The sequence below is a fragment of the Pelodiscus sinensis genome, chromosome 15 (genome assembly GCF_049634645.1).
Source record: "Pelodiscus sinensis isolate JC-2024 chromosome 15, ASM4963464v1, whole genome shotgun sequence".
Classification (NCBI taxonomy): Eukaryota; Metazoa; Chordata; order Testudines; family Trionychidae; genus Pelodiscus; species Pelodiscus sinensis.
The window spans coordinates 14,495,236-14,523,046 of record NC_134725.1 but is presented as its reverse complement, the minus strand read 5'-3'; the positions used below and the strand labels follow the sequence as shown (position 1 = coordinate 14,523,046).

Here is a 27,811-nt window from a genome sequence, read left to right as displayed (position 1 = left end):
TGGGAAGAACCTAACCTGGGCAGGATTCACTCTGCATTAATAGAACACCTGGAGAATGAGACTTTTTCTGTAAAGATAGGTTTATTAAACCAAGATCTGACCATTTTGCAGCTCTCCTTCTCTTTGCACACAGATACAAAGTCTCCCACATAGGCATGGTCCCAGTGTGCCACAGCCTGCACATTAAAAAGCCAGCTCTCATTAACTAAAAGCAAACACTAAAAATGCATCAGTAAAATAAATATTAATGCAACATCTGCATTCACTTCATTGGATAATTTCCATTAAAAAAATATCAAGAGAATTGTCCAACGAGCTCTCTGAATCATAAATGTTCATTTTTAACAAAGCCTGGCATCAGGGATTAATATTCTCAGAAAATATTTCTTGGGGCCCCTCATGCACCCCACTTTCAGAACTCCACGCTTGAGCAGTAGGACAGTAGATTTTGTGGGGAATTGTGGTGCCAAGGCTCTTGTGAGTTTGAAAATATTTAAAGAATATTTGAGCTCACTTGCCACATTGGGGGAAGTTCCAAAAGACTAAAAAGAAGTCTGATGCTTAAAACAAAACCGAACAGGAGGATCTGATTAGTTACAGGCTGCTTGAAATTTAAAGAATGATGGGGAGAAATCTGTTTTACAGAATGATCTGGATTGTTCACTAAGCAGTCTCATTTGAATGATATCCATGAAGACAGCCAAATGCAAAGCCATACATCTAAGAACAAAAGAGCACAGATTATGCTAACAAGATTGGGGATTGTAGCTGTGAAAGCAGGAACACTGGAAAGGACTGAGATCATGGTCCCTCTGGCCAAGGAAGTACACAACCCTATCCCCCCCCCACACTTCTCTTAAGCTCCTGCCCCTTCCCCCGCCCCTGCTCTGACTTTGTTCCATCCACATTGCACTCCTTCCTCCAAACCCCCAGCCTGCCTCTTCCCCTTCCTCCTGGAGCCTGGGCTCATCTGTTAGTCTTCAGTGTTACATGCTGCTCCCACCCCTCTCCTCTCTCTGTGCTGCTGCCACCTCTGTATTAAAGGTAACAGCGTGGGGAGGGAGGAAAGAAGCAGGAGCCAGTGCATGAAGGGAGTCAGCTCCCTGTGCATATCTTCCCCCCAGTATTGCTGCCTCTGAGGCAGCAGCGCAGAGAGCGGGAGAGGGATGGGGAGGCAGGCGGCTCGACAAGAGCCAGTGCTCATGAGGAGCCAGCTGTGCACCATTTCCCTGGGAGCTGCCCCTGCATGTAAACATGTAACCACTGAATTTTTCAGTGGTTCCACGATTACATAAATACATGTGTTTTAGCTTCCCCAACAGGAAGAGATTTTAAAAGCCTCAATCTATTTAGCTTATGCAAAATAAGATTAAGAAGTGATTTGATCATGGTATAGAAATACCCACACAGAAAAGAAATTTCTGAGAGCAGATGGTCTTTAATCTAGCAGAAAAAAGTGGAACAAGATCCAATAGCTGGAAAAAGAAGCTAGACACACCAAGGACGAGATCTAAAGATGCAAGTAGTTAGAAGTGAGTGTAATTTATCCGTAGAACAATTTACTAAGGATTCAATTCCATTAGCTGAATTCTTTAAATCAAAGCTAGATAACTAAATGATGCTAGAACTGGAACAGAAGTTATGGGCTTGCTGCAGAAGTTACTGGATGAGTTTCTGAGGCCACTTTCAGTGTGCAAGGTGAGACCAGATGATCATAAATTGTTCCTTATGCCCTTCGGATCTAAACATCTCCCATTTAAAATGTTAGATTTTAGGAAACACTATTATTATACCACAAGAAGAGCTCTGTGTAAGCTTGAAAGCATGTCCCTCTCATCAACAGAAATTGGTTCAATAAAATATATTACCTCCCCACTAGGGATGTAAAAAAGTAGTCGACTATTCAACAAGCATTTGCTGATTGGATAATCTTTTGACTAGTTGATATCCCGCATCCCCACCCCTTTGAGACAGAGGCAGCAAGGGGGGGAGGGAAGAGTACTTCAAAGTGACATTTCAAAGGCGCAGCCACTGCACAGCTGATCCACAGATCAGCTGTGCAGCGGCTGCCCCTTTAAAACGGCACTTCCATGCCTTTCAAAAGGGTAGCCATGGATCCCAGGAATCAGCTGATCCTGGGCTCCATGCAGCACTTCCCCAGAACCCTGGATCTGCTGGGGAGTCCCCAGCTGACCCTGGGCTCCCTTCCCCTTTGAAACTACTACCTCCGTGTCTTTCAAAGGGGCAGCCATGAAGCCATGGGGACTACCCAGCTGAACCTAGGCTCCATGCAGCATTTCCCTGGAACCTGGCTGATCTTTCGAGATTAATATTAATCAAGGGTGTAAGCTCTTAAGTCAATACATTTTGATGTATGTTTCAAAAGGTATCAATATTTATTGAAATGCAGTTCTGAAAAGCAACTGTAAAAAGGGCACGGAGAATTCTATGTTTGTGCATCTAATAGTTCTAAGAGCAAATTTACATAATTTATAAGTAAAACTACCACAGCTAGTGCACAAAATAAGCTACCAACACCAGCTCAACATCCCACAATTCCTCCCTGATTGCTACTTTGATAATCTTGTAATTGAGAGGATAGTAGGCAAACTGGGGATGGTGGTAAGTGGAATGGGAATTGGATGGGAAGAAAAGGGGAGATACTCTTCCCTCACATGCTTTGCCTTCATACCTTAATATCCACCTGTTGGAGCCTAGAGCTACTCCAGCTTCACTAAACCCCATCCACCAGATAACTATGATAAGAGATATGGGTTCAAGTCTCTGCTCCAGAACAGGGATTTGAATTAAGGTCTTCCACATCCCAGGTGAGTGCTCAAATTACTGGGTTTATAGTGAACACTACCACCACCCTTTTCTTTGTTTCTTTTCACAATAAAGAACGGATACAACTTGGAGACCTAGCTGCAGGAGTGGGTTCATGGCTGAGACTTGCTAGCAGAGACAGGCTCCTCCCTATGGACAGAATTAGGGACATACTTTCTTTTAAGGAATGGGGCCTGACCACTTTCTACTGGCCAGTTTAAGTGGCTACTTGCTCAATTTGCTAGCTGCTATGGATTCCTTTTTTAAACACCCAACTCTCCCCATGCTTTGTCGGGAAATATTGGGCATCTCACTCAGAAATATATATCCCAATGGATCGCAGGACACTTAAAATTAGGTGTTACAAAACTGAGCAAAATCTACTTTGCCACTCTTGCCCAGTCCCTATAGTACAGATATTAGCTGGACCATCATGGATGGGGCTTAGCTCCACTTGCCTGTATTTAGAGGGGGAGGGATAGCTCAGTGGTTTGAGCATTGGCCTGCTAAACCCAGGCTTGTGAGTTCAATCCTTGTGGAGGCCATTTGGAGCAAAAATGTGTTGGGGATGGTACTTGGTCCTGCTGTGAAGACAGGGGACTGGACTCGATGACCTTTCAAGGTCCCTTCCAGTTCTAGGAGATAGGCAATCACCATTATAGAAGACAGTTTTCCTAACTGCTGGTCTGCTGCTCATGAAAACTCAACCAGGAATCTAAACAAGTTAAGTTTTTTTCTGCCTTGTGCATCATCAACAATATCCTGCAACTATTTTCCTAAATTCAAGTTCTGTTACTGAGTCATGAGCCGGAGCAGAATCCAGCTCCCTCTCCCAGAATGCTTTGCAGCAATAACAGGAGTAAAAATATATTTTAGTCAATAAAGACACAAATTCACAAAAGTAAAGACTATGAATACTCACAGAAGAACTGAATAAAAAGTCACTGTTTTAAACAATCACTTTTCAAAGTAGGGCTCAATTCTGTAGCCCTCTTTCATGTGAGTATTGCTAGTTGAGTCAACAAGATCGGCCACATATGCAAACAAGAACTTTCTCCTCTCTCATAAAACCTTATTGCCACACATGCTTCACAACAGAATTACTTTTTAATTAAGACACAAACCTGAAATGTAACAATTTTCTTTTAACATCTCTGCAACTGCAGCTGCCCCTTCTCCATTCAGACAATTATCACTCAGGTTTAACTTTACAATGGAGGTGTTGGTCATCAAGGAAAGTGCTAAAGCTTTGGTGCCCTAGAACAAACAACAACAAAATGGGTCACTCACAGGTTAATTTGGTACAATGAACATAGTTAGTAGTTTGTCTATTTCAGCTCGTCTTAACTTTGCAAGAACAAAAGCTTCCAGTGCTCTCTGTGCATTTCTGAAGAACAACTGAAAAAGAAGAACCTCTTAATGTAGTAGAGGGCATCAGCTATATTCAATAAAGCACCCAACAATAGGTCCTTTCCTGTTGACTGGAAAAATCAATGGCAACATTTTCAACAACTTCAGTGGGTGCATAATCTAACTTAAGGAAAGTAGTGGAAACCTTCTTGTGTGAGTAAACATGAAGGCTGTGTCTACACTGGCATGAATTTCCGGAAATGCTTAAAACGGAACAGTTTTCCGTTATAAGTATTTCCGGAAAAAGAGCGTCTACACTGGCAGGCTGCTTTTCCAGAAAAGCCCTTTTTCCGGAAAAGCATCTGTGGCCAATGTAGACGTGCTGTTCCGGAAAAAAGCCCCGATCGTCATTTTCGCGATGGGGGCTTTTTTCCGAAAAAGACTACTGTGCTGTCTACACTGGCCCTTTTCCGGAACAGTTTTCCGGAAAAAGGACTTTTGCCCGAGCGGGAGCAGCATAGTTTTTCCAGAAAAGCAGCTGATTTCTTACAGTAAATCATCACTTCTTTTCCGGAAATTCAAGGGGCCAGTGTAGACAGCTCACAGCTTATTCCGGAAAAGCGGCTGCTTTTCCAGAATAAGTGGCCCAGTGTAGACACAGCTGAAGAGAAGGAAAATTACAAATGTTAGATTTCTTGAACTCAAGGACACGCGGTGCTTTCACTCATCAGTATTCTTAATCAATAACTAGTAATACTAGGATAAGTGCCATTTATGATTTTATTTGTTATTACTCTTAGCATCTGGAGACACTAAATTTGGAATTAATGACTTAATTTGATAAAAATATTTTAAAAATTTGGAAGTGGACATTGACATTATCCATCAAAAACTTTAAAAAAAAATCTCTATACTTTCCAATCCTAACCACAGTATAAGTAACAAGAAGATGGTTTATATCAGTTCTAATTTCCCTAATTCTACCGTGTTTATTACCATCATAGGTGAGTACTAAGGCTTACAGCATTTTATGGCATGAATCATGCAGGAGAGTCAAGTGTTCCTGAAAAGGAATTTGAGTAGAACAAGAAGTAATTATGAACATATTGTGGATGAGACTGTTTGACACTAACCTCCACAGAGAATTTCTTTAAAGAGTTTTGGAAAGTTGTTTGAACATATGAATTTTAATCATATAACATATGCCACACACACACAAACTGTTTACACCCGAGGATGATAATAATCTCATCACACAGTTCTGGGCATTTCTGTAGGTGAGATGGAGAGAAATCTAATCCAGAATCCCTCAGAAAGAATGGCCGGGTCTCGTAATGATAAGACTAACAAATTGCCCTTGAATGTGCTAGATTTCATGCGGTATCTCATTTAGCTTAAAATATTTATATTGTTTGAATGGACTCCTTTGTCCTTCTTAGATGAAAGACCACTGTCCCTAATCGCCCTTGCTTTATAAGGCGTAACTTCTGAAATTCTTAAAATGTGTTATTTTTTCTTGCTCTGGGTTTAAATTAAGCCCCCTTGTTCTGGCCTGCCAACAACTTCCAATAGATCATTTCATTTTATTTTGTTCATGCCCAAATGTGTTATATGTAATGCTGGTCTATACACAATGTTGACCACAAAACCAAGAAAATGAAAAACTAATATTAGTTTGTTTGGTAAGTATCCTTCATTCCCCATCAAGAGACTGGCATAGCCACCACACATTGCAGTACACACATGAGTAAGACGCACACATGCATCTTAGCCATGCCTAAGGGAAAAGTGATTTATTCTGTGTTCTGTCACTTACCTGTGGGCCAAGTCCATGGTGCTTCATAATTAGTTCAGAGTCCTTCATGTGATGCAGGAAATAAGATATGGGTACCACACCATATCGTTGGCAAGCTGCTATGTAACTGGTCTTTCCTGTTGGGTCAAAAGGTTCCTTAGTTTCTACATTAGAAAAGAGACAAAGGACAGAGGAAAACAAGCTGTACAGAAAAAAAGACAGCACTTCTAAATTAATAATTTTACAAAAAAAATTACCACAAAAACAAAAAGGAATATTTAGAACACGTGACACTTCTTTATAGCACCTTCTCCAGAGCCTCCATGCACTCATTGAGAGCCTCCATGCACTCAAATGTTACAAAAGTGAGGTAAGACTCAGAAAAGCAGAAGCTGTCCTCGCATATTTGATCTTACACGTATTTGTTCTGTAGGCATCCTAATACAGTTTTTTAAGTTATGTGATCCAAAGCTGACAGAAGTCAATGGGAGTCTTGCCATTGATTTCAAACCAGTTTTCGATCAAGGCTTTAGTCCACAAGTTACATATATACTTGAACATAAGTCCATAAGCCGTCCCACCCAAACTTACAGAAAAAAAAATGTTAAAAGTCAATGACCCATTTACAAGTCGACCCTAGTGTACAGACTTCCAGTCCCAACGTGGGCTGAGGGATAAGCTGGCTGCAGGCACGGAGCCTTTCAGCTCCTATTGGCTGCTGTTTCCAACCAATGTGAGCTGAGAGGCTCTGTGCCTGCAGACAGCATGTCCTCTCAGACTCTGCAAGCAAACAAATCTTCCAGAGTGTCAGTTACTCCCAGAGTAACAGGCTGGGAGCCAAAATTTGCGGACAGAGTTCAGGACTCGTTTCTTAAAAACAAATGTGCTAAGATTTTATTTTTATTTAAATTATATCCACATGAAATTTGACCCTTCCATTTCACAAAGTGCTAGATCTTACAAGACAGTCAAAAATACAATGAATGACAGCACTATTGAACTGAGTGTTTTTGTTTTGCTTATGTTTGTAAAAAGAAAGAAAAATAAATTAAGCATACATGCACTCTTCACCTAGAGAAGATCAGGGAAAATTGTACATTCACTTCCAGTTCTGATAGTGTTCTAAAGATACAAGAAAAATTGTGCCAAATCCAAGCTATGTGATGCTGGAAGAGATTCCTAACATTATACACATTAGAGCAGTTGACATGTTTTGTACCTTCTATTTCAAGGTCAGTATCCCACTCTTCCTCCCTCTTGCTATCCTCATCAGACTTCTCATTGTTCTCATTCCCCTCCGAATCACTCAAGTGTGTTTGTTCTGTTAGTAACATCGCTTTCCTGGGGAAGAGAGTGCTCACAAGTAGACCTGGGACCAGTCTTAAAATACATGAGAAAGTTACATACAAATTCTTCTTTTCAATAAACAAAGATAATACTCTTGGTAAGTAATGCAAATGAGGGAGAAACACAGCTGCTCTGTAACCGCTATTATTATTGAGCCAGCACATATTAACATTACAGTAAGAAATCCAATGAGTGATTCACAACCACCAATCTCATAAATTATTTCTGTACTAATGGAAGCAATTGGATTATTAGTTTAAAACTAAGAAACAGCCTTGACCTGCAAGGCCCATTTCTAGTGGTGAGGGATAGAAGCATGTTCATTCAGAGCTTACACTTTCAGCTGAAACTGCTAAAGAGTATAATAGTAACAGACCTCTAAAACTGGACTTACCATCTTTACCACACAATACATGTCAGACACCTCCAGTGACTTTTGGACATCTCATCTGGTACAACATTTCAACTGAATTACTTGGACGGGAAAGACAACTAAAGCAACATCTGAACATAAATCTGATGCACTTGCAGCATCTTTAACCCAATGTCCTCAAAGCGCTTTTGAAACATTAGTCTGGCTAATCTCTCACTCTTGGAAGATTAAATCCTAGTCTTCATCAATTTCACTACCACCTCTCAGAAAATCAGATTAACTATGTCAACATAAAAATCCTTTCCAGCAATATAGCATACATCAATGCCGGGGATGGGCAAGATGCAGCCAATGGGCTGCATTGGCCTGGCCAGGCACTGAGTCAAGCTTGCAGCTGCCTTGCTACAATCCTTACCACAGGGCAGCTCAATCTGCTTTAAACTGTGGGGGAGGGGAGGAGGGCTTCATGGATTGTTCTGGCCAATAGAAGCTGAGAAATTTTGCTGGCATCAGGGACAGCATGCAAAGCCTCCTCTTTCACTCCTGCCAGTGCAGAGCCGCATGGAGCAGCCTGGGACTGTAGCAGACAGCCAAGGAGCTTGCCCCAGATTCCTGCAGGGCTGCTGGCCAGGAGCCACCTTGGTTAGTGCCTCCCAGCAAGAGCCTGCATCTGGTGCCCCACCTACCCATTCTACCCTTCACTCCCCCCCCCCTCCGCCAACTACTGCCCAAAGCCACCACCCAAACCTCCCTTCTCTCCAGATCACTCTTTCAATAGAAAAGTGGGGAAGGGCCACACACCAAAATCTCAGAGTGCCCCCCCCCCCCCACAGACATTGCAAATGATTGCCCAAGAGAAGTGGGACCAATATCCACAGACATCCACCGTGTCTAATACCTAGGGATCAGCCTATTGAAAATGATTGCCCACCCCTGAGCTAGAGGCTACTTTGAAAAAAAAAATACAGCTCAGATCTTGGAGACGGGCTGAGATCTCCCCAGCAGGTGTGCGCCCTGCCCGCTCCCTTTGGGTTCCCCCACACGCTGGGAACTTTGCCCTGGGAAATTCTCCCAGGAAAACACCAGCACGGCAGCGGCGGGCTCCTAGCACCTGCAGCCAGGTCGCAGCCGGGCAACCCCGCAGCCGCGTCTCAGGCTCATCTGGGAAACAGCCCCGGGCGCGGGCTGCCTGCAGCCTCCCTCGCGGCGCAAGGTCCCCGGGCTCACCTCGCCGCAGGGGCGCGCGCCGCGGCCACTGGGCGGCTGGGCCGGCGCGCGCTGCAGCATCGGGCCCCTCGGAGCGCTCGCAGGGAACCACTTAGCGCCTCGGGGATCGCCTGCCCTGAGGGAGGGGGGGCGGCTGCTCCCGGCTTGTTGTGCCGCTGCCATGGCAACCCCGGGAATCGCGCGCGCACGTGCGCCCGCGCCCGGCTGCCGCGTAGCAATGGGCTCTTGTGGTAGCGCGGTCCCGGGAGGAAAGCCCCACGTGGCGCCTGGAGGGGAGGGCTCCTCCCGCCCCCCCCTCCCCGCAACTCATCTGGCCTTTTGGGGGGCAAGGGGTCAGAGTGGGGGGGGGACGCTCATGGCTGGGGCAGAGGGTTGGGGTGCAGGCGTGTGAGAGCTGATTCGGGGTGTGGGCTCTAGGGTGCGGCTGGAATTGGGAGTGAGTCCTGCACTCAAGACGAATCCGAAGCACTGCTACAGGCTGGAGACCCACTGGCTAAGCAGCAGTTCTGCAGAAAAGGACCTGGGGCTACAATGGGTGAGAAACGGGATATGAGTCAACAGTGCGCCCTTGTAGAGGAGAAGGCGAATGGCATATTAGGGTGCATTAGGAGGAGCACTGCCAGCAGATCTAGAGAAGTGATTATTCCTTTATTTGGCTCTGGTGAGGTCACACCTGGAGTGTTGTGTCCAGTTCTGGGCCCCCACTATAGAAAGGATGTGGACGCATTGGAGAAGGTCCAGCAGAGAGCTACCAAAATGATGAGGATGCTAGAGCACATGACCTACAAGTAGAGTCTGAGGGTTTTCAGGCTTATTTAGTCTGAAGAGAAGAGTGAGGGGGGGATTTGATAGCAGCCTTTTGAACTTCTTGAAGGGAGAGTCCAAAGAGGATGGTGAGAGGCTGTTCTCAGTAGTGACAGATGGCAGAACAAGGAGCAATAGTCTCAATGGCTACGTCTACACTGGCCCCTTTTCCGGAAGGGGCATGTAAATTTCACCAGTCGTCGTAGGGAAATCCGCGGGGGATTTAAATATCCCCCACGGCATTTAAATAAAAATTCCTACTTTGAAGTAGGAATAAGAGCCTCCGGAAAAGGGCGCTTTTTCCGGAGGATCGGGGCCAGTCTAGACGCTGTTTTCCGGCTTTTTTAAAAGCCGGAAAAAAGCGGCGGACATTTTTATTTAAATGCCGCGGGGGATATTTAAATCCCCCGCGGATTTCCCTACGACGACTGGTGAAATTTACATGCCCCTTCCGGAAAAGGGGCCAGTGTAGACGTAGCCAATAGGTCTAGGTTGGATATTAAGAAAAACTATTTCATTAGAAGAGTGGTGAAGCGCTGGAATGGGTTACCTAGGGAGGTTTTGGAATCTCCCTAGAGGTTTTTAAATCCCAGTTTGACAAAGCGCTGGCTGGGATGATTTAGTTGGGGTTGGTCCTACTTTGGGTAGGGGGCTGGTCTCAATAACCCACTGAGGTATTTTCCAGTTCTAAGATTCTAGAGGGTTGGACTACAGTTGCCATTGGGTAGATTTGAACCTGGGATCTCTGGAGCCCCTAGAAGTTGAGCTATAAAGCCAGCTGGCTCTCAGCTTAGGCTGCAGAGCTCTCTCACTTTAAATGGTCAAAGTGCCACTACTGGTTATGCAGGCTCTGAGGTGGGGCTAGCAATGATGTTCTTGGGGTGCAGGATGGTGCTCAGGGTGGGGGGATACTCAAAGTAGGATAGAAGGTTGGGGTTTGGGTTTACCTGGCCAGCTCCATGCAAAGGATGGCAAGTAAGTACCCCTTTCTTCTGTCCCCATCAGCTGCATGCTGGGGCTGCTTCTCTTCCCACTGCAGCTCATAGCCCCTGTGTGGAGTTTAATAGGAAGCTATGCAGCTTAGGGGGAACTTATGCTTCTCCACTTCACATAGCCATTGCCCCTTGGGGAGATGGATTAACTACATAGAGAGCATCCTTTTTCAATCATTTTTATTTTCCATTTGTTCTGATACTAATTGGGAGCTGCTAGGTTTTAGAGGAAATAAATGTAGTCATGATTGGCCAATGGATATTTTCCCGGCTGGATTGGGTTGCTGCAGTACAGTTGCACAGGAAGGCCCTAAGCGTGATTTAGTGACTGTAAAAAGTAACAGTAGTAGGCACTTAATTTTATAATATCCAGACAGCCTTCTTATGCTGTCATTATTCTCATTGCTAGAAGGTGGCATGTCACAAATGATCTTCAGAGAGGCAATGAGAACTGTGTGTTTGTCTCTTTGTTTAAGAACTCCTCTTAAAAGGTAAAAGCTACAACCACTAAATTTGGTATACAGCTTCCTCTTATCATAACTTAAAGCAAGGTCAGTGTTTGATGGTTCTGAGAAAATGGGATGTTCCAGGAATGTGATTGCTTCTCATAAAACCACACAGGTGCAGATGAACCTGGACCTGCTGCAGCTGGGAGACATACATCCCTTCCATGGCTGTGCCCACTGGAACTCCAGTGGTCAAGCTGCAACGAGAGAGGGATGAGGCTGTCCTCTATCCCTAGGGCAGCCTGTCTATTGAACCCCTCAATCCCATCACCACCCCAGAGCAATGATTTATATGAAGCATGCGTATTTTAATTTTGTTTTCCAAAAAACAAAAATGGAGTTAAGGACCCATGAATGCTGGGTAAGTCTTCAACTACGTTATACAGGTATAAAGTACCTTTATAGTGGTATAATCACAGCCACACTTTAACTTTACCAGCATAGCTGTGTCACTAAAAAACTCACATCCCGAACCAATGGATCCATGCTGGAAAAACATTTAAAGGCCTTAATCACAATCTTAATTTTGCCTACAGCTGGAGCAAGTGAGATGTGTAGATAGTCCTGAACTTTGCATTACACTGATTTAAACGTCCTGCCACCCCATTGATATTGTAGCACAATTGGGTTGAAGTTTGAGGGCCAGGTCCTCAACTGGGATGAGTCAATGCACTCCAATGAATTCAATACAGCAGCTGAGTGTAGATCTAGCCCTGAGATTTTAGACTGGCCAAGGCATTTCCAACTGTCGTGTCCACATGTGGTATGTCCCAGCCTGCTCTGATTTGCCAATGTGATTTTTGCATTCACTTCTCTATGAAGAGGACAGTTTTGTCTTTCTTTCACAAGCAACTGCAGATGCTGCTCTTAGTTCTAAGACACCCACATAATAAAACATACCTGTATAACTAGACCATCTGTAAGGGTCTGATTCCCCCAGTCCTCACATAAAGCTACAACTGACCAGTTCACTTGCTTAAGCTCAAGTGTAAATGCACCTACTAGCTGTCTAATGTTAAGGGCGCTTGTGAGCCACTATATGACTGAAGGATGGAATGTGAACTGGTGTTTTAGAGATACCCACCACTGTAAACCATTGCTATTGCCTTCCTCCAGGTACTGCATTCAGGTAGGATGCTTTGTTGTGTTTTAGATAAATTTCAAATCATTTGGCATGAATTTATTTCCCAGTACTCTTTTAAATGTTTTTAACTCCTTTCATGCAAAGCGGCACATGCCTCACAAAAAACCTTCCTCCTAGGTGAAGGGGGAAGTTCAGCTCCCTATGCTCCAAGCCTAAGTAATTGGGCTTATTTAGGTGACTGGGGTGTTTTGCACCCTCTATGGCAGGGGTGGGCAATAATGTTTCGCTGGGGGCCACTTCAAAAAATTTTGAAGGCCCCAGGCTGCACCTGAAGGGACCTCAAATGGAAGAAGCAGAGCCGCTATGGTTCCGGGCTTCCCCACCCCTGCTCTATGGCATGATGGAGAGTTTCTTTCCAGGGCAGCCAGAAGGTGCAAATACCCCATGTGGGAGCTCTGCCCTACAGTCTATCATGCAAACTGATTACAATATATGAGGGCTGGCATTTTCCATATTGCATACCCAGAATAAGGTATCTAAGGTCAAGTCTACACTAGGAAATTATTTCAAAATAGCTAAATTTGAAATAACTCCCAAAATAACAAAATTGAAATAGCGTGTCCTCACTATGAGGACCCTCAAAATTAGTCCGAGGCAGACTCCCTTAATGTGGACATGCTACCTCGACTTAGAGCCCAGGTAGCACTGGGGAGTAATTACTTTGAATTACTCTGGAGAGTCGTTATTTTGAAATAACTATTTCAAAATAAGCATTATTCCCCAAGGAAAGCAGGAGTACAGATTTCAAAATCACCTGCCCGTTATTTTGAAATAACGGGCTTGGTAGTGTGGACACTCCGCTTTTTATTTCAAAATGACCAGGGCTAAATGACACTGGCTGCCTTTCAATGGTACTGAGCCTCCAGCATCTACCACTGGAGTTGGGGGTGGGGTGTGAAGCCCTTCTGTCAAATCCAATTTATTCTAGGTGCCCAACTTCATCACCAACATTCTCCAACTTTGACTCAGCTACCTCAGAGGCCCTTAAATTAACCCTCATAGCCCTAGAGCACCCACAAATGAAAATATGTCCATATAGACCAGCTGTATCTCTGAGACATTTATTGTAAAACATTCTCAGAAAAAAATATTTCCAGTCAGTGAGCACTTAGTGCAGGAGGAAGTTCTGGCATTGTGGCTTCCTGCATAAGGACCATATTCACATACCATCATCAGTTCCCTTCTCTCTCCTGTTGGCCAGCTGGCCTCTTCTGCCTTTATGGGCTGCCCCTGCTCACGCTATGCCCTGATTGCCATGGTCTGCCTGTGTCCTCAAACTGTTTCAGGTAGAACTGTGTAGCAAGCTGCTTTGTCATCACTTTAAGGGCAAAGAAGGCAGCTGTGATCTCAGAGGCAAGAAACACCAAGTAAATTATATGCACAGCTATCTCCAGAGGCAGCCGAATGATGTGCTCATCCATGAGGAGGAAAAGCAGAAGGGGAAGCTGTATCAGGAAAGACAGAAGCAGGAATCCAGCGAGTTCAGGAACCTGCAGAACCAAAGGAAGCCAAGATTGAAAACACTCCAGCAAGCACTACCAAGAAAAACATTCAGCCAAGGCTTTGAGACTGATATAAAGAAAATGGGTGGCAAAGTGTAAATTTGACTCTTACCAAAGTGTAAATTTGTCTCTTACTAAGTATCAGGGCTTGCCAAGTGGTGGTGAGCCCTGCTTGCCGGAAGCACACGCTGCGCATGCACTGACGGCGCTGCGCAGCTATACCGGGCTAAAATCTACTCGCCACGGGCGAGTAGATTGCCTGATTTGTCGAGCCCTGCTAAGGATCCATGAGGATCGTGCTGCAGTGCACTTAATGCTTTGAAACACAGTAGATCAAAGATCGCTTGGAACTGCTAATGCACAGCAGCAGGGTCTACACAGAAATGTAACGCTCAGCAGGCTAATGTAAGATCGGTAAGTTACACCACCCAGCTTGCCATCTGCTGTCCATACAAACCATCTGTCTCAGGTCCCTATCTACAGTGAAGATAATAGTGCTTCCCTGTACACAGGCAGTTGTGTAGATGAATACATTCAAGCATGAGAGGAGCTCGTGGCATACCAGGGCACAATCTAAACTAATAAGAAGCTGCATCATCTCTACTCTATAACCCAGGATGCTCTTTACAATGCTTGGCTACATGTCCTGGCCCATGGTAAATTTCTCTTCCATAAGTATATTAATTTGTTACTATTCCATCTAGTCGTTATGCTTGCAACAGGAATACTGTGGTGATAATAAAAGTTCTTTCTCTTTTCTTTTATTAATCTGGTATTGGTTAATTTTTGTGTCCTGGTTTGTACTTTAGGGGTGAGATTTCCCAAATAGTCTCTCCCTGGTTGCTTTATTAATATTTGGGTGGTGGCAGCAGCGTTTTATTCCCAAAATCTAGGTTGCTAAGATTTTGGGAGGAAGTTTTATACCAAGCCTGGTAGATAAGGTTTTGGGGTACTTTTGCTGGCCCCACTTCTGCATTTATTGTGCCAGAGTGGGGAAGGAGCCATAACAGGTGACCAGATAGCAAGTATGAAAAATTGGGACAGGCTGGGGATGGGTGTGTGTGTCATTGCACTTATTATATGAAAATGTTCTGGATGTTGGGATTATTCCTATAAAATCAGGACATCTGGTCATCCTAGTCAGGACCCCTTCTCTGGGCATTCAATGAATGCTTCCTTTGTCAATTCAGGTGCTATTTGTGGGTGGGTATTTGTCTCTCCTTTTAATAGTTTCAGTCCCCATGAGATTCATGTGGAAGGAAACCCTACTCTTTTTTCTGCACCTGATTGAACTTGCTTTGTCTGCCCTGCTTGACCACTCTGTGTTCTGCTTAAAGGCAAAGTAAGCAGAGCCCATATTCATTACGTAGTTGCGCTGCGTGAGCGCATCTACCAGCTAGGCAGCATGCAGCTACGCAGTAGAGAGTGTGGCGGGGGGGGGAGGGGGGGCAGGATGGAATCCCCAGGACCAGACTTGCCCATGTGCCCCGCCAGGACTGTGCGTGGGACGGGCTGCATCCCAGGATCTGCGTGCACCCAGGCCAGCCCCGCTCCCCGCTGGCCGGTTCTCCCCTCTCCTGTTCCCCCCTCCCCTCCCGGCCAGCCCTGCTTCCCAGCAGCCGGTTCCCCCCCAGCCAGCCCCGCTTCTCCCTACCCCCTCCTAGCCAGCCCTGCTTCCCGCTGGCCAGTTTCCCCCCGGCGAGTTCCACTCCCTCCAATCCCCTCTCAGCCAGCCCTGCTTCCCACCGGCCAGTTCCCTCCACCTTCCCCCTCCCCCCCGATCTCCTCCAGCCAGCCCCACTCCCTCCAGGCCAGCCCTGCTTGCTGCCGGCCGGTTCTCCCCTCTCCCCCCCGATCTCCCCTGGGCAGCCCTGCTCCCCTCCCAGCCAAACCTCCCGTCCCCCCTAGTATGAAATCTAGTATGTCCAGTATTTTTTAAAAACCATCTGGTAACCCTAACTACCACCATGTTATTGCCCACCCTCTGTTCTGGAATGATATTAGCCTTTTTAGCAACTGCATCACATTGATGCATATTCAGTTTGTGATCCACTGTGACCTACGGATCCTTTTCAGCAGTGCTGCACCCAGCCACTTATTCCCCATTTTGTAGATATACATTTAATTTTTTCTTCGTAAGGGTAATATTTTGCCCTATTTTTAATGTCATCTTTATATTTCAGACCAATTCTGCAATTTGACAAGGTTGTTTCAAATTCAAATCTGGTCCCCTAAGTGTGGGCAACTTAGCTTTCATCCACAGATTGTATAAGCATATCCTCCACTCCATTATCTAAGTCATTAATGAAAATATTTGACCTTTCCTCCTGCAAGGAATCTGTAACCAAGAGCACCCTTTCCAAAGCTGAAATGATGAAGAAGAGATTGTCAGGGAGCTATAGCTGCTGTGTTCTGGCCTCTAGCCAGTTCATACCCTAAGTCAGCCTCTGGCACAAAATACCCCTCTTATGCATTTAGGCCTGCTGGATTAACTGGTGCTGTGCTAGGTGCTTTCTTTACTGCTGGAAGAATTCTACACCAAATACAAAATAAAAAAAAGAATTAAGTCTTCAAAGAACGTTTTAAAATTCTGCAAAATTCTGCATATTTCATTTATGAAAATCACAATATAATCTCGCCATTTTCAGTTACTTTGGTAATTTATTTCAGAATACCAGTCAGCAAATGTCTAACGGATACAGACAAGGCAAAAGATTCAGGAAATGTCTGATAACTAGCTTTCTTACTAGGCATATTAGCAGACCTGTATGACTCCACAGAGTGGATGGCAATACTGATATTTCCATGTATGTCAAACACAGAGGATTTTAAGGTTATGACTACACCACAGTGAAAAAACTGCAACCAGCCTCTGTCAGCTGATATGGGATCTCAGGACTCAGGCTGCAGGGCTGTTTGCTGTGCATAAGGGGGTATTTTGTCCCAGAGGCTGACTTAGGACCTAGGCAGGCTAGTGGCCAGAATATGTCACCTATAACTCCCTATCAAGTTCTGCTCCATCCCTTCAGCTCTGGAAACCGTGTTGCTGGCCACAGTTCCCTTGCTGGGTGGGGCAGTATTAAATATTTTAATTAATGATTCGGATAACGGAGTGGAGCAGCTCAGACTAGAGCAGAGCTAAGGGACTTTCCCCTTTCACAGGATCCTGGAAGCTGGGCTCCAGGCCCAGGTGGGTATCAGAGCAGCAAAGGAAGTAACATTTCAAAAATATAAAAAAATACGGTGAAATAGTTTCCATTTGGTCACTTCCTGAGATAGAAAGGTCACATTTTATTTCCACAAAAAAATGATTTTGAAGAAAGGCAATTTTCTGATGAAAATGTTTTTTGCTCAGCCAGCCACGCACTATATTATAATAGTGTAATTACCACAGGTTAATATAAAAGTTCAAACTTTATAGCAGTATTCTCCAGCTAGACAATTAAATATCATCAGCTCTATCAATGTGCTTTTCATCTTTATTGCTATGTATTACGATAGCACTTCGGTGCCTCAACCATTGTTTAGAAACACAAAGTAAGAAACAATCCCTTTCCCAAAAAAGATTCAGTCTCAATAGACAAATAAAATAACGGGAGGGTGGCGGGAAAAAAGGCACAGAAAAGGAAAGCACTTGTCCTAGGTCACCCAGCAGATTACAGGGAAAGCTAGGAAGAATACCTAAAACTCCCACTTCCCAATCTGGTGCTCACATCACCTCACAATTAAATTTAAATTAATCTGAGAGCAAGATTCCCTATAAACTGTGCTGCAGGGCTGCCAAACAGCCGGATAATGATCCCTGCTCAGGGGCTTAAGACTGCAGTGCAGAAGCTTCCTGGCTGGGGAGGGGCATTTCCTCAGCAGCTGAAGCTCTGCTGCAAACAAAGAGCATGCTAGTAGTGAAGGGGGGAGGGAGTATGTACAGGCTGGGGATGAGATCAGAGAGAAGGGGAACGTGGGGCTGCAGTCTCCTAGCTGGGTGTTTTGGAGAGGAGAAGTTTGATTAGAGAGATCTGATTATAGCAGCTGGGCTTGTCTGCAGCTTCCTTTGAGGAAACCCAGCATGCTCCTCTAGCTTCCTGGGCTGGGTGGGATGCAGTGGGGAGGGGGGGGAGGGTAGCAGACTGCATTAGGTAGGTGGGGGAAATAAGGAGGGGAGTGAGTGTGTGGTGTTTTCTTTTGTCCTGATTCCCAGCTGGGCTGCAGCTGCCAATGCCTACAGCTCTCCTAAGCAAGATTCTACCCAAGCTGGGCTGGAAGGAGCAGATTCCATGGAGCTGGGTGGGGGGGGGGGGGAAGGAGAGGGGGATGCTGGCATCTGTGCAGTGTGGTGGGGGTGGAGAGGAGTTTAGGGTATCCTAACTTGCTCCCATCTAGATTGCATCACATCTCAGCACAGTAGTTCTAGCTGGGATGCAGACATATCTGTTCTGGGATATGGGGTGGTGCCAAAATTTCAGGTGGATTTAAAAGCTTTTAGGCTGCTTTTGAAAACTGGAGCAAAAGGCCTACCTCCTGACATTTGCATGATTACAAAATATACATAGGTGTTAGTACCTTAAGGTACGAAAGAAAAAGATTCTTTTAACATGTTTTTGAGTGTTGTTGATTTTCAGCAAATTCTGATCTTAATGATTTTTTTTTAAATCCCGTGTTACTAGTTAATACATGGTAAATTGTTAAAACTGAAAGAACTTTACCATTGATCTTGATTAATCTGTTTGGCCTTTCAATTGGAGTTGGATTCCAGACAATTGCTCTGGGTCTTCTGGTCTTGAGTTAGTGGCACACACAAGGTGAAAGTTTCAAACCAGAACTTTTATCTGTTTTTACAGGTCTCGGTTTCATTTACATAGCATGGACACTAACACTGCCCAGGGAAAGTATTTAAGCCTGAGTGAATGCCTTTTACTTTACTTTCCAGTATCAATAAACATTGTTTTAATATTTTCAAGGAAAGCATGATTATTTCTAGTCAACTCAGATTTGTTTAACATCTTAAAGCTATGCATATTTTTTATGCTTTTAACTTGACTTGGATTTATTTACTTAGCTATTTTCAGTATGTCCCATTTTGGCATGTTTACTAGCTTGAGTTGTTAGGGTGTAATACATGTACTCCAAGGGTAGTATTAATTTTCTTTTTATTTGATTTCATATTCAATAAACATCTTAAGCATTGATCCTTGTTAATTATTCCTTGTTTTAATATTTTGTCCTACGTATGGACTGGTTAAAATATATATACCTACATTTTTTTTTTTTTTTTGTACTGGGACACACATCACGGCCACATACAACTTCAATATTGGTGGTGCAAATAAGAAAATTCAACATACCCAAAAGAAAATTCAACCTGCCCAAGAATGGAAAATATTGAAGGAAACATTGTCTGAGGGCAAAGTTAACATGCTTCAGGGGGTAGCTGAATTAGTCTGTACAGGACAAACTTAAAAAGCAAAAAACTGGTCTGGTGGCACTTTATAGACTAACAAAACATGTAGATGGTATCATGAGCTTTTGTGGGCACAGCCCATTTCTCCAGTCATCTGAAGAAGTGGTCTGTGCCTATGAAAGCTCACGATACCATCTATATAGGCTACGTCTACACTGGCTTGATTTTGCACAAGAACTCTTTTGCAGAAGAGTTCTTGTGTAAAAACTCTTCCAGAAGAGAGCGTCTGCACTGGCATGTGTATTTGCTCAAGAGATGTGCTTTTGCGCAAGAGCATCCTTGCCAGTGTAGATGCTCTCTTCTGGAAAATTTCAGGTGGATTTAAAAGCTTTTAGGCTGCTTTTGAAAACTGGAGCAAAAGGCCTACCTCCTGACATTTGCATGATTACAAAATATACATAGGTATTAGTACCTTAAGGTACGAAAGAAAAAGATTCTTTTAACATGTTTTTGAGTGTTGTTGATTTTCAGCAAATTCTGATCTTAATGCTGTATTGCTGAAGTGCGGGGTGACAGGCAGTTGGTCCGTGAGAGGAGCTGGTTTTTAATCTAGCTCCCCTTGCGGTCCAGCTCCCACCTAGCACCCCATACTGCTGCCTCTGATACAGAAGCAGCAACACGAAGTGACAGGGGGCTCCACGGGAGTGGGGCCAGAGCATACTGGCTTCCAATCCCACCCATGGGGACTATAGAGTAGTTGACTAACAAGTAAGAATTCATGAGGTTAATTGACTGCTCAATTAACCGATATTTAGCATCCCTATCCTACAGAGGAGAATAGAAAGGAGCATAAACTCTGTCAAATGAAGTGCAAAAATATAATTAGGCAAGCTAATTAGGAATTTGTAGAACAGCTACCCCAAAATTTTTAGAAATAGCAATTTTTAAAGAACATCAGAAACAGGAAGTCTGCTAAATAACCAGTGGGGCCACTGGACAACCAAGATGCTTAAGGACAAGTACTCAAGGATGATAAGGTTATTTTGGAGAAACTAAAAGAATTTTTGCATTGGTCTTCATGACTGAAGATGTTAGGGAGATTCTCAAACCTGAGTCATTCTTGATGGGGACTCAATTAGCTATTACCTCTCAAAAGAGAGATCTTAGAGTCATCGTAGGTAGTTCTCTGAACACATCCACTCAATATGCAGCGGAAGTAAAAAAAGCAAACAATGTTAAGAATAATTTAAATAGGTGTAGAAAAATAAGATTGTGGATGGTGCCCAGAATGAGTCCAGGCAGAGCCCCCCCTGTCCATAAGAGGGACTGGGGATTTGGGGAGTTAGTGGACAGTCTGGTGCCAGCAGTACATACCACCCTGTCCCCATTCCACACCTTCCCCCAAGCCCCTGCCCTGCCTCTTCCTGCCCCTGCTCCATCCTTGCCCCCATTCCACCTCTTCCCACAAATCCCCTTCACCACCCTACTTCCTTCTGGCTTCTACCCCCTCTCCCCAAATGATTCTAGGAGCAGACGGGGTGGAACATGTTGGGTTTATGTCATTTGCTGCTGCCGGTGCCTGCCCCTCCCCCCAAATCTGCATTCTCCTCAAGTATTTGGCCTCCCCAAAGTGCAGGGACCTAGACCCTGGTCTAGCCTATGGATGGGAGCAGGGGCGGATATAGGGCAGGGCGAAGGGGGCGGACGCCCCGGGCCCCGCGCTTAAAAAAGCCCCGCGCATGCGCCATGGCGCCACCGCACATATGCATGGCGTCATGGCGCATGCGCCGTGGCAAAGGGGGGGCCCCGTGGTGTTACGCTGCCCGGGGCCCCGCAAAACAGTCATCTGCCCCTGAATGGGGGAGTTCTGAAAATATAATCTCAAACATTGATGGAGCTGGGCCCACATTCCTGAGTTTTGGTGGAGCACAAGCACCCTTGGTCCATATAACTTATTGTCTATGATTGTGGAAGGTAGCTGGTGGAAGGCTCCTGGAAGGTGTGTGGGTATTATGCTATTTGCATTGCATTGAATGAGCCAAATAGATCTACATTCACTAGTCTAGTATCCCTGACTTGTGTCAGGGGAAGTAAAGCACCAGGGTGTCTTCGCTCTTCAGTGCTTATCAGAGCTCTTTCCCTCCTTGGATTTCAAGGCTTGAATGAAGGGTGCATAGAATACTAGAACTGGAAGGGACCTCAAGAGGTATCAAGTCCAGTCCCTTTCCTGCATAGCAGAACCAAGCACCATCTCTAGACCATCCCTAGCAGATGTTTGTCTAATCTGCTCTTAATTATCTCCAATGGTGAAGATTCCACAACTTCCCTAGGCAATTTATTCTAAAGCTTAATCACCGTGATAGGAAGTTTTTCCTAATGTTCAATCTAAACCTCCCTTACTGCAGTTTAAGCCCATTCCTTCTTGTCCTATCCTTGGAGGCCAAGGAGGACAATTTTTCTCCCTCTTCCTTGTAACACCCTTTTAGATACGTGAAAACTGCTATCATGTTCTCAGTCTTCTCTTTTCTATACTAAACAAGCCCAGTTCTTTCAATCTTCCCTCATAGCTAATGTTCTTTAGGCCTTTAATCATTCTTGTTGCTCTTCTCTGGACCTTCTCCAATTTGTCCACATCTTTCCTGAAATGTGGTGCCCAGAACTGGACAGAATACTTCAACTGAGATCTAATCAGCACAGAATAGAGCAGAAGAATGACTTCCCCTGACTTGCTCACAACACTCCTGTTAATGCATCCCAGAATCAAGTTTGCATTTTTCACAAGTGTCACACTGTTGACTCATATTTAGCTCGCGATCCACTCTGACCCCTAAATGGATTTCTGCAGTACTCTTTCTTAGACAGTTATTTCCCATTCTGTATATACGAAATTGATTGTTCCTTCCTAAGTGGAGCACTTTGCATTTGTCTTTATTAAACTTCATCCTATTTACCTCAGATCATTTCTCCAGATCATTTTGAATTATGATCTTATCCTCCAAAATACATGCAACCCCTCCCAGCGTGGTATTGTATCATCTGCAAGCTTTATAAGCGTACTCTCTATGCCAGTGGTCCCCAACCTTTTGGGGCTGCTGGGCGACCGAGGGCGGGGCCACTCATACGCCACACTCCCAAGGCTGGTGTTGGCGCCAGCGCTGCTCCTGTGCCGCACTCCCAGGGGTGGGGCTGCCCATACACCACGCGCCCGGGGCCAGAACAGCCCATGCGCTGCACGCCCGGTCCCGGCGCCACTCCTGTGCCACGTGCCCAGAGGTGGGGACACCCATACACCACGCGCCCAGGGCCGGCACAGCCCATGCTCCGCGCACCTGGGGGCGGGTCCGCCCATGTGCCGCGTGCCCGGTGCCGGCCCCGCTCACTCCGCGGGCGCACAGAAATGGCCCGGTGGGCACCACATTGGGAACCACTGCTCTATACCATTATTGAAATAGTTGATAAAGACATTGAACAGAACTGGTCCCAAAACTGACTCCTGCAGAACCCCACTTGTTACGCCCTTCCAGCATGACTGTGAACCATTAAAAACTACTCTCTGAGAAAGGTGCATAACTGGCTGGATAACCAACCTCATAAAACCCCCATCTAGGTTGTATTTCCTTAGTTTATTGATAAGAAGGTCATGCAAGACCACATCAAGTACTTTTCTACCACTTCCCCCTTCTCCCCAAAATTTGTTATGCTATCAGACAAAGAACAATGGAGACCCCAGTTCTTACTTTTTCTTGTAGATTCCCAATGTATCCAAGATACAAGCGTAACCCTTCAGCTGATGTGATAATAAAGAAGGTGGCAGCAAGAAGGAACTGATAGTAGCAAGGCAGCAGGCCATACTGTAACAGAAAGGTATTTCTGACAGATTATTTCCATTTCATCATACCATATAAGCCCATTATAAATCCCTCCCACTCCACTGCTCCATCTATTCACACTCTAACCACTTCACATGTCTCCTTATTGCTACCACATCACAGTCCCTATCCTGGTCAGTGCCTGGGACATGGGCAGTTTTGACAAGTGGTTAGATCCAGAGTCAGGCCAGATGCCAGAGCCCAGGGTCAAAGCCAAAATCAGAAATTGGAGCTGAGACTTCAAAGAGAGTTAACTGGGGTGAAGTAAGGCAGGACAGATGCAGTCATGGCCGTGGGCAAATGCTTCAAGCAGCAAATGACCAATGATAACAACAAATGCTGCTGCTGTGTGTAAAAGCAGATCTGCTGACTTTTTCCAGCCAATCAGACAGCATAGGTAGGCAAGCTGCTGGGCTGGTTAGGTTGCCCAGAACCTGGCTCTGTTGCAAGCCCAGATTCATGTGTCCGAGGCCACAGGGGACATTTGTGATCGCCTTTCTCACCTTCAAAAATAATTCCTAGAACAGATCATTTAGAAAAAGAACCAGTCTTTGTTTAAAGATTGTCAGTGATGGAGAACCCAATATACACATTGGTGAATTCTTCTAATGGCTAATAATTTGCATCTTATTTCCAGTCTAAACTTACTTAGCTTCATCTTCCAGCTATTGGATCAAGTAATATTTGTTCTGCTAGTTCAAAGAGCCCATTGTTAGACACGTGTTCCCCAGGTAGGTACTTGTAGACTGTGATTAAGTCACCCATTCACCTTCTCATTCTTAAGTTAAGAAGATTGAGCTCTTTGTGTGTGACAATGCTGGGAGCTAGAAACTCTTCAGTTCCCTGTGTGGGTTGGCACAATCCTGCCCAAATCTCAAGGCTTCTCCCCTAACCTAAGGGGAGAAAGCTAATGATCACAGGAGACAACAGATGAAAAACAGGATCATAGGTAGGGTTGTCAGATGTCTGGTTTTCAATGAGAATGATGGCTGAAAACAGACCCTGCTGCTCTGATCGGCCCAGAGTCTCTTTAAAAATTAGTGAAGTGGCTCCCCCATCTAAAATTATTGCCCTCTCCTGCCATAGCCCCTGCTCTGCTCACTCATGCCCATTCACCATCTGCTCTCCCTATCCCCACCTCACCCCAGCCTGTGTCTGCCCAGTATAACTCCAGCCCCATGAACATGCACAATGCCAGCCTGGCCTTACCTGCATGCTCCAGCATATGTTAAGTCTCACTAAACTAAACATTCAATATTATCTCAACCACCCAGTTTCCAATATCCTGGGACCAATCTGGCTACAGCCCTGCAAACAAAATCGGTATCCTTTGCATACATCACCCCATTAAGTGCCTATACACCAAGGCTGTGTCTAGACTGGCCAGTTTTTCCGGAAAATCAGCTGCTTTTCCGGAAAAACTTGCCAGCTGTCTACATTGGCCGCTTGAATTTCCGCAAAAGCACTGACTTCCTACTGTAAGAAATCAGTGCTTTTTGCAGAAATACTATGCTGCTCCCATTCGGGCAAAAGTCCCTTTTGCGCAAAAGGGCCAGTGTAGACAGCTGAGATTTGTTTTGTGCAAAAAAGCCCTGATCGTGAAAATGGCAATTGGGGCTTTTTTGCGGAAAAGCACGTCTAGATTGGCCATGGACGGTTTTCCGCAAGAAGTGCTTTTGCGGAAAAGCGTCCGTGCCAATCTAGACGCTCTGTTCCGAAAATGCTTTTAACGGAAAACTTTTCAGTTAAAAGCATTTCCGGAAAATCATGCCAGTCTAGACGTAGCCCAACTCTCACCCTCAAGCTGTTTTTCTACCAACGCCTGGCGCACGGTGTGCACTCAACATTCCCCTCAAAACATACAAGCACCCACTTATGTGCAACTCTAGGAAACACTCCTGCACAGCTGCACCACACCCAACTTTGTCCCCCTTCTCTCCTGCCTCATGCATCTACTCCTCTCAGCACAAGCAAAGGAGCCTGCCTGTGCTGATTCCCAGCCTGTTGGCCAGTCCCTGGAAGCAGCAGGTTGACCAGTTTGCTAGGACAAATATTCCTGTGGTGCAGGTGAAATAATTGTCTTTGTTTAAGCTCTGTGAGAGGCCCCTGTGCTTAGGTGGGCTCTTTCCCCGGCTTCACTGTCTCCCTGGGGTTGGGATTCACGGCTCCATTACGCACTGGCCAGCTGTGCTGGACACAGGCATGTCTGGAAGGAAAGGGCAATGATGCAGTGATTTGAATGCACTGAAGGAATGCATTAGATGTGACTTCATTCATCTTCCCGGCTCTAACACCCCTGGTTATATGGTACCTTTAATGCCAGCATTATCCCCTCGGACAGGCACCAGAATGGGAAGTAGAAGACATTGAAGCATATCATCATCTGAAGGGGCAGGCTGGACAGCACCTCGTGCCCTATGCAGGAATAAAAGGCACAAGATAAGCAATTCTCTCCCATTGCCACACTGCAAAGCCCTGTCTCACCGGGAACCTACTAAGGATGTAAAAGACTAGTTGACTGGTCGATTATCCAATAAGCATTTGCTTATCAGATAGTATTTTGACTAGTCGTCTAGTAGATATCCCCCTCCACCCCCACCTCGCTTTGCTGCCTCTATAAAATAGAGGCAGCCAAGAGTGGGGGAGAGGTACTTCAAAAGTACTTTCACAGATCAGCTGTGTGGTGGCTGCCCCTTTAAAATACCACCTGTGCGCCTTTCAGAGGAGCAGCGGTGGAGCCCAAGATCAGCTGGGGAGTCCCAGCTGATCCTAGGCTCCATGGCTGCCCCTTTAAATCAGGCGGAGGCGACAGTTTCAAAGGAGAAGCCGCCACATCGCTGATCAGCTGTGCAGAGGCTTCCCCTTTGAAACTGCCACCTCTGCCCATTTTAAAGGGGCAGTGGAGCCTGGGGTCAGCTGGAGACTTCCTGGGTTTTGGAGAAATGCCGCAGGGAGCCTGGAATCAGCTGAGGAGTCCCCAGCTGACCCCGGGCTCCTGGGCTGCCCCTTTAAAATGCCTCTGTAGTGGCCCCTAGCCCCTGGCAGTAGGCGGAGTTCTGCATTCCTTCTTTGAAACGTACAAGAGCCCCAGTAGCGGCTCTTGTGCATTTCAAAGGAGGAACGCAGAAGTGCCTATTGACTAGTCAATGGAAATTCCATCGACCAGTCGACTAGTCAATTAACCACATTTTAACATCCTTAGAGCCTACCCCACAAAACAGACAGTTTACTGAAGGGTAAACTTGAAAATGTATTCTGCTCTGCACAGCTCATGGAACACAGGAGCATGGTCCTCTCCAGGGTTGAAGCATGGCCAGGCCTATGCAGCCCAGTCTCTTGTTCCTGCAGTCACTAGCACCAGCCAAGGAAAGTGCAGGAACACCTCTGTGAATGGTCCTGAGGGGTTTTATCGTGATCCCTTTCAAGTTTGGCTTGCGGGTTTAGATCCTTTCCAATTTTTTTAATCCTCTCTAATGTAAATGTGGGTTTTAACATTATCCACATACATGGCTGATGCTTTTATGAGTCTCACCGAAATATTGGCATCAGCAATGTCTAATGGCAGGGGATTCTGCAGGTTAATTATATGATGGCAGTTTTATGCATACTGCCTCTGTTTCACTGAATGTCCCTTGTTCTTCTATTAGGAGCAAGGTCAGTATGGTTAAGAAGGGACCACTGTGATCTGTCTTGTATAATTAGGCAAAGAGCTTACCCCAAAATAAATTCCTGACCAGCTTGTCCACCTCTGTCCTTATTCATGGCTTCTTGATCCTAAACAATTCCTGCTTTTGCAATCTCTCCGTCATATCCCTAGCAGCACAAGGATAATATAAAGAGATTCCTTGGCTGTACACCCATCTGTCCTCTCTTGGAGCAGGTCTCCTTCATAGTGCATCTTATTATATAAGGCCCCTTCTAGTCAGTACACAACACGTGTGGCAGACCAGAATGGCTAGTACTGATGCAGCTCTGCCTCTCTCCATACACATTATAGGAGACAAAAGCATCTCTTCCATAGCCTAAAGCAAAGTACATGTTGACTGTGCAGCAGTAAAAGCAACAGCAAACACCCAAGCACATTCCTGACGCAGAGCCCTGTAATCTGCTCTAATCCACACTAGATCTGGAACAGGCAAAGCAGACATCAGGCAGCCCCTGACCTGGGCCCGAGGAGTATTGTGCTACTCAGTATTGTACCTGGATGGTAGATCTGGGCAGCCACACAGTCCCTTGTTTTATTGTTGATAAAAAGCGATCCACTGAAGGTTGTCAAGCCCCTTCGGATGTTGTGTGGCAGAGCCATTGGCACCAGCTGAGGCGGTCTTCCTCCTGACCTGGATAAGATGGTATTAAAGAGAAGGTCTTTAGCTTTAATTAAATTATAGGGCTGGCCTTCCACGCTGCCACATGGCCACTGGCTGAGGATAAAGCTACTGTGCTGTGGTGGGGGATAGCACAGAAAGCAAAAGATAATTCTGGGCAGGCATTGTCTGAGCTACCAGTTTCATAATGATGATATTATTGATTAGTTTCTCCAGTTAGCACTTTGACATTTGGTAGGTTCTTGAAGTTCGAGCCCCATATTATGAGAATTTCTGCCCTATGGAAGCTCCAATGTGCATGCTTTGGAAATCACACTCTATTTATAAATGTACTAGATTTACTGGACATTGCT

At 45.3% G+C, this 27,811-nt stretch overlaps 2 protein-coding genes across 2 annotated transcripts in view; both read right to left on the bottom strand.

Moving 5' to 3' along the window:
- LRRC74B (leucine rich repeat containing 74B) overlaps positions 1–9,059 on the bottom strand; it is a 34,183-nt gene extending 25,124 nt beyond the window's left edge. Inside the window, exons 1-4 of the mRNA XM_075898216.1 lie at positions 8,919–9,059; positions 7,191–7,312; positions 5,993–6,135; positions 3,951–4,083 (exon numbers count right to left, since the gene is read on the bottom strand). Coding sequence (XP_075754331.1) covers positions 3,951–4,083; positions 5,993–6,135; positions 7,191–7,305 — 391 coding nt within the window. The 5' untranslated portion in view covers positions 7,306–7,312; positions 8,919–9,059. The remainder of the gene's footprint in view (positions 1–3,950; positions 4,084–5,992; positions 6,136–7,190; positions 7,313–8,918) is intronic.
- Positions 9,060–13,497: 4,438 nt separating this feature from the next.
- Positions 13,498–27,464, bottom strand: LOC142818385 (transmembrane protein 17B-like). Its single transcript, XM_075897756.1, has 4 exons — positions 27,334–27,464; positions 25,445–25,548; positions 23,002–23,115; positions 13,498–13,854 (listed from the first exon to the last, which is right to left on the bottom strand). The coding sequence occupies exons 1-4, from the start codon at positions 27,437–27,439 to the stop codon at positions 13,582–13,584; spliced, it is 597 nt and encodes a 198-aa protein (XP_075753871.1). The 5' UTR covers positions 27,440–27,464; the 3' UTR covers positions 13,498–13,581.
- Between the last annotated feature and the right edge of the window lie 347 nt (positions 27,465–27,811).